This window comes from Pyxicephalus adspersus, chromosome 4, assembly GCF_032062135.1.
Source record: "Pyxicephalus adspersus chromosome 4, UCB_Pads_2.0, whole genome shotgun sequence".
Classification (NCBI taxonomy): Eukaryota; Metazoa; Chordata; class Amphibia; order Anura; family Pyxicephalidae; genus Pyxicephalus; species Pyxicephalus adspersus.
Window position 1 is genome coordinate 32,788,479 of NC_092861.1, and position 7,139 is coordinate 32,795,617.

The 7,139-nt window shown below is 35.1% G+C and overlaps 1 protein-coding gene and 1 long non-coding RNA gene across 2 annotated transcripts in view; one reads left to right on the forward strand and one right to left on the reverse strand.

Annotated features, from left to right (window-relative positions):
- KLHL6 (kelch like family member 6) overlaps nucleotides 1–7,139 on the reverse strand; it is a gene marked incomplete in the record, with an annotated part of 22,060 nt that overhangs the window by 6,646 nt on the left and 8,275 nt on the right. Inside the window, 1 exon segment of the mRNA XM_072407758.1 lies at nucleotides 5,118–5,567. Within this exon segment, the coding sequence (XP_072263859.1) occupies nucleotides 5,118–5,567 (450 nt within the window).
- The window catches only part of LOC140328287 (uncharacterized), a 21,136-nt gene that overhangs the window by 1,808 nt on the left and 12,189 nt on the right, over nucleotides 1–7,139 (forward strand). Inside the window, exon 2 of the long non-coding RNA XR_011920267.1 lies at nucleotides 4,358–4,487. This is a non-coding gene — a long non-coding RNA (uncharacterized lncRNA). The remainder of the gene's footprint in view (nucleotides 1–4,357; nucleotides 4,488–7,139) is intronic.

Here is a 7,139-nt window from a genome sequence, read left to right on the forward strand (position 1 = left end):
CTTCAAATCCCTCCACAGTTATTGTCCCACTTACATTTCTGACCTGATAGAAAAATACTCCCCCTTGTGTGTAAATTCCCCCACCTACTAGATTGTAAGCTCTTCAGGGCAGGGTCCTCTCCTCCTGTATCACTAGCTGTATTAGTCTGTAATTTGCAAGCCCTATTTATTGTACAGCGCTGCGTAATATGTTGGCGCTATAAAAACCCTGTTTATTAATAATAATATTAATAATAATTTTAATTAGTGTTTTTCATGTTTTTTATAGTTAGCAATGATACCATATGCCTTAGATAGTTCTTTCCCATTTCACTATTTATAGGTGGGCAAGGCATCATTAAATTAAATAAAGGGAAGTATATTTTACGTTTCGTACATTTTTGGTTTTGACAAAAATTCTACAATAATAGGTAAATATTTTAACATCTGGTGAAGTTTACTGAACTTTACGTGTGAGCATTTTTTGTGTTGTGTTCTATTAATAATGCTGCTTTAAGCTGCTCCCAGGGCAAAATGATCACATCTATTATTTTCTGTGGCTCAGTATGAGGTTGGGTTACATACGAGATAGGGACAGTAGGTTTGTTCTTAAGTTAAATTTGTATGTCAGGGCAGATACATTATTTTATTAATTGCAACTAGGACAGATGTTTCTCTCAACATATTAGGCAGCATGGTGCCAGTTACTGTAAAAAGGAGAACCTAGGTTATCAAGCTCATTTACTATTATTTGGCAAATATTGTTAAACCTTGACGAAAGCGATTCCAGGTTTCACAGGGTTTCTCCCATGACAGTCTATCTTCTCCAGTCTTGGAGAGCTTTGATAAATCAGGTTCATTGTGCATCCCTCAGAAATATTAGTTGTCAAAAGTACTTGAGAGACACATAATTCTTTGTGTTCCTTCCACCTCAGCATACACCCCAGAAGTTAGAATTCTTTGTTATAACTCAAGTCAAACAACCGTAATTCCAATTGTGATGTTTAGATGGCAGCAACGTCCTATATTCCCCCTGCTTCCTCTAAAAAGAGGAGACAAAATTGCTAAACACTTTATTAAAAACAGAATAAAATATTGCATAAAATATTGGTACTTCAACAGCTCCAGTGTATAGATTAAACTTCCTCTAGTACACGACAACACAACTTGAAGCATATTGATAATCTTTTTATCAAGTTTTCCAAGTGCTGCGAATTTTTTCTTGCTTGCTTATTTAGCTGTATCACTCATTTGATGTAGCTGCTTCTCTATTGTTAGTGGGTATATTAGATTTCTTGTTCTAAAGACCTAACAAGAAGTGAGAAACTTTAATGACCACAAAACCCTAACAACTAAAAAAACAACTAAACAACTAAAAAAAAAACTTAACATTTAACTGGTCTCTTTACAAGTATTTTTCTATTTTCCTTGCCGGGATAGTTTGGCATTTTTACAAAAAACATGAAAAAACTGGAAGTAATAATATAGTAACTACCACTGTAGATAATTTAAGTTCTCTAGTCACTAATTACATTACATTATATATATTACATCTGACAGATGACTTCCTCTATGAAAAAAAGGTTAACTGGAAAATACAGTCACTCATACTTTAACAATTAGCAATACTAAGCAATACAATTATACTTTAACAATTAACAATTTCAAATACTGAAATCAGAAATGTAGCTATCATTCATGAATGGTTACTATTCCGTTATGCAAATAGACATCAAAATGGTTTAAGGGAATATTAGAATATGACTTTTTTGGGGAGAAAGTTGAAAAATCATCCTTTCATTTGATTAAATTTCCTTTTAGGTCTGTCTGATACTCAAAAAGAAACCCAGTTCTGGATAACAAAAAAAATATCTCCTTCACTGGAAACCACCAGCCTAGCTACCAGGTTACCAGGCCATGTGCCATTTCTGCTCCAAAAAATAGCAGTGCTATGATGCCATCTACACAGTAATTTCAATACCAAGCAAAAAATAATGTAGTCAGGTAGAATGTGATATAATACTATTTCTCTTTCTGACAACTTAATTTGTTCTAAGTCTAGCACATTCAATTTGTAATGGAGGACTGTATGAGGAACACAAACCTACCAATTGCTGTTAAATTATATAGGTTTTACTTGGTATTCTCTAGGGCAGTGTTTCTCATTCAAGGTTCCAGGGAAATCCTAGAGTTTCTCCAGAGGTTATAGACCTCATATTATATATAAATAAGGACTAAGCAAAATGTACCACATGTGGTTTTATGTGGTTTAATATTACAATTTATATGTAGTTTTGTAAAAAAGAAAAAAAAATATACAGACATATATATATATGTATATTATATTATAATATATATATTTTTTTTTTTTGTTTTATAATTTTCCAGGTACCCTAATAATATTAGAAAATATTTACTGGTTTTGGTAGTTCCTGCAGAGGTTTGCCAAGGGTTCCTTAAACAATGATCAATTTGTGACACTCAGGTCAGTTTAAATGACATTGACAATCTTCATGGACATTTTCTTTAACTTGCCCTAAAAAATCTCATGCAGACAGCTTCTCTGTTGTTCATGTGGCCCATGGACATGGAATTCTTATACAGTTCAGCTGCAAACACCCACATTTGGCAGCTGTCATCTGATGTCTGAAGATACCTTTAGAAATTACCACTGGTATTGCATGTTTATATTTTGCTTACATATTAGACATCTGGTTCACACATTTCCAAAAGAATCTGTTCAGGCAAACTTTGCCTTGCATGTGAACATTTGCGCTGTATATTCCTACAGTGATTGGGACTTCCCCCATGCAATGTCAGAGTATCGGAATTTTTAAAAATGTCCTTTTGGGTTGGAAACAAACAAATCAACAGCTGTATGTTAAGTCAGTTACATGAAAGAGGAAGATCAAGGAGTCTAGACATGCAAAGTTTGCACACAAACATGCCTCCCGTGAGTCAAAAATGAGGAAGTGGCAAAGATTGTTAACAATCACGCAGTTTGGTATAGTAAGTAAAGTGTATGCACTGTGACAAATATTCTTTTTACAGCATAGGTATCAAACCATGCTTCCATTTCCAAGGTACTGTATTTGTGTAAAATACCATGTAATGTTCTTTGATCTGTGCCAGTTGTTCAATGAATTTGCCATATTAAACAACCTACAACGTAAAACTGTATTTCTGTGTAAATGTGTATGAAAAATGTGTTTAAAGAAAAAGATGGAATGCTTAGCTGTACTTAGCATGTAAAAAATGCTAGTTGTGTGACTGTCATGTTAATTCCTTGGCTTAAATATTTTGGCTTCTGAGTCTTTGGCCCGGATTTATTAAAGCTTTTCCAAGGCTGGAGAGATTAGACTTTCATTAGTGAAGCTGGGTGATCTAGCAAACCTAGCAAATACTAGCAGATCTAGCATGGTTTTTTAGTAAATCCATTTCAGGTTTGCTGGATTACCCAGCTTCACTGATGAACGTGTATTCTCTCCAGCCTTGGAGAGCTTTAATAAATCAGGGTCACTGACTCCAAACAGCAATGAACTTCTGACTGATCTAGGTAAATATGGATCAATAAATTCAAGTAATACAGCAAGTCAGTAAAATAATTAGCCAGGCTGATATTGTTTTTCAGTAGGACAGAAATGAACATAGTCATTTCATAATTAAAGCTTTAGGCCTTGGATACTCTCAGCCCCATCAGGGATGAGAAGAATATTTCATAAAAACCAGATGAACCCCTAGACATTCAATATATTTACCTATACAATTACTTTAGACAAAAGGGATTGCTGAACAATTATTCAAAACTTGAAATTTGAGATATTTTTAGTCCAAATATGGCCAACTTTACGACATACTGGGTGTAATAATCCTTTCGTTTTTGATATACCAATCTCTGTTATATAACAAAAATAAATAACATTGACAATGAGTTCTGGGATAAAAAAGGTACGTTCCTTAAACAAAACAAGCATATTCTGCTGGTGTTCATGGCTGTCAATCCTGAATAAGGCATATAAAGATCCAGTCACATTTCAATGCTCTCCCCCATTGGCTCCTGCAAGCTCATACCAGGTCACTATTGCTCAGATGTATGTCCTAAAATGTATATCGCTCTTTTGAGTAAAATAGCATTATTAGATTCACATTGAGCAAAAAATTAATTAACAATTTTATGTATTTACAGTTACCAGATTGTTATAACTTCCTGCTAGCTGAATTGCAGCAATAAAAACACATCATCCTTGTTCTATTAGTTTACCGTCATTTTTGTATTCTTCTATTTTTTGTAGATTGTTGTCTTTCATAAAAAATGTATTATTTTCAATGTGTTAAACAACAAAACTTTATTCTCAGTAGAACAATCTTCTTGTTTTAGGAAGAAAAGTAGTTACTGAGGTAAACAAAGAAGGCGGATAGTTGCTACACCAACTGAAAAGCTCTGGCACAATCACATCCTTCCTGTATATCCTCCTATTCTGATACATTTCACGGCTCTCAGACAAATGGTAATGTAACGTCTTAGAATCTCATGAGTATAAACAGTAGGAATTGTACATTTTTGTAAAACTTCTTTGCAAAATAAAGAAAAGTAGATGTTTCCTTTATTGAAGCGGGGGGAGTTTCAGTTTAGGTACACTACTTTACCAAAAAGACTACAGATGGAAGCTGTGATCGCCTTTTCCTCAAAAAAGAGAGCAAATAATAAGAAAAGAGTTCAGGAACACGGAAACAAACTGTGTCAGCTGATAGGTAGGGTTTCAAGAAGGAGACTCTTTCAATGGCCGTAATAGATTGAAAATTCTCTCTTAGGATGCTGCTTTATGCACTTTTCATGGGTTTATTGATTGTGCTGATATTGGGCCTTTATTATTTTTCTCCAATACTGGAAAAGAGAGATTGTCATGAGTGAACCTAGGTGATCCAGCAAACCTGAAATTGATTTTTTAAATTATTTACCCTTAGTTAGCAAATTTTTTCAATGTTGGATATGCAGACAATAAATGGACCGACCAAGTGTTTTACTCTTCACACACAGCTCTGCCTACGGCCAAACAAACCGTACAGTTTTGATTACACATGAGATGAACATGTATGGTCTATCGACTAAAAAATGTTTACAAGAAAAAATAACTCACCTCATTTCCAGTCAAATAGTACATTCGAGCTTCTTGCAGTAACGGGAATATATCAGGGCATTGTCTTATCATTGGATTGGCTTCTACTGTACCCACAATGTACCAGGGATCCAGTAAGGGAAGGCGAACACATTCCAAAATTTTTGGCAGAAATGAAATTCTTTCAGTTTGCTTATAACACACCCAGTTTATGACAGTCTCAAACACTTGTGATTCTTCTGTTACATAAAGCTCATCACTCCTAAGAATGTAATGAAGACTGTCAAAGGGTAGTTCTAGAAATTCCTCATGATTTACCACCTGCGAGAAGTTTTGGATAATGTAGTTCTGAACCTGTAGACTTAAAGAATCAAGGCAATGAGCATCTGCAAGTCTTAAAATACCAACACAGTTCTCAGGATGAAGAGCTTCGGTGAGGAAACTGGAGCAAGCATCGACCATTCGCAAGAACTGGAAAGAAAACAGAAAACTGAAAGGTACAACTGATGATATACCTAAACATGAACAACCACAATTTATTGGCAGAAACTACTGAAACTGTTTTGAAATCCAAACCCTAATTCCACTGACTGATTTTTCTGGAACCATTTGGCTAACTGGTCGATTTCATGTTGCTGCTATTTTGTGACAAAGAAAAAAAAAGTTAATTGAATCTGCTAACACTAATGGCAATGTCACATGGATGACTCGGTCCTACTAGGCTGGTCACGCTTCTTCTTGTGGAACTGTACCCTCTCTGGCTATGAGCAGTGTAAAATTTATGATTGATGGGGCAAATACGTCACTGGCTCTGCAAGCGAGATATTGCTTTTAGCACACCTGGTTTATTAAAGCTTTCCAAGACTGGAGAAGATAGACTATCATACCAGAACCTGGGAGATCCAGAAAATCTGCAATTAAATTCCTAAAATAATTTGGCAAATGTTTTCGTTCCTCCAGCAGATCCCTTCTAGGTTTGCTGAATCAGGTTCTCCCATGATAGTTTATCCTTTATAATCTTTGAGAGCTTTAATAAATCAGGCCCAGTGTGTAAGCAAAGGAAACATTTCTAAAACCTACAGTTTGCCAAAATGATTGAATGAATGCACAATTTTTTGCACCTCTCAGGCCTTTCTATTGTTTTTTTTTATAGCAATAGCAATTGCAATAAATTTTATTTGAATGGAGAGTTTGGAGTATTTTACTATTATGGTAAAAAGGTAGATAATAAAATAAATGATGAACAAAGAGGAACAGAGGGATAATGTTTAACAAGCGGAACAGCCCCTCCAAACCAGGGACTGTTCAGTACTATGCAACTAGAAAGGAAGTCAAATATAGAAAGTGAATGCCAACATGAAGAATAATGTAATTCAGCAAGTTGAGTGAGCCTATAAATCAGTTTAAAATAAACATTTGTAGCTTTGACTTTTAAAAAGCTTGTGTAATTTTAAAATATCAACCAGTGTACACAAATTGAAGTGTGCTGTGGCTGGGATGCAAGATCCCCCCCCCTCACCCCTGTCAACCCCCGCCCCTGTTCAGTACAAGTTTAGGAACTTTGAACATAGTGTTCATATGCAACCTGCTGGGCTCCTGGACTTTCATAGTGTTAATGGAGAAGTTAAGCTCTTTAGGTTTCACAGCTCTGCATTAATTCCAGCTCTGACATTTGATACATTAATAGCCTACATGGTTTCGAAGAATAGAGGCAAGAGAAATGTGAAGGACCTTGTGGCCTTGTAATACCAATAATTGTAGGCATGTTGCTGTTTTTAATATAAAAACATCAAAATTGGCAAACTGACACATAGGTCAAAGTGACCTACAGCTTCTGTATTCACCTACAATAAAGAAGGCAGAAGTAGTAAGAAAAGCTGATCAGATTAAACATTTACTGAGCACATAATAGAGAATTTGCCTGTAAAGAATGTTTGGTATGGCAAGTCATTCCACTTCCTGTCAACGGACCCTTCTATGGATTCTTAATGGCAAAACAAAGTTTGGCAATTATTTTGTAAATCACTCAAAAGATAATCATTT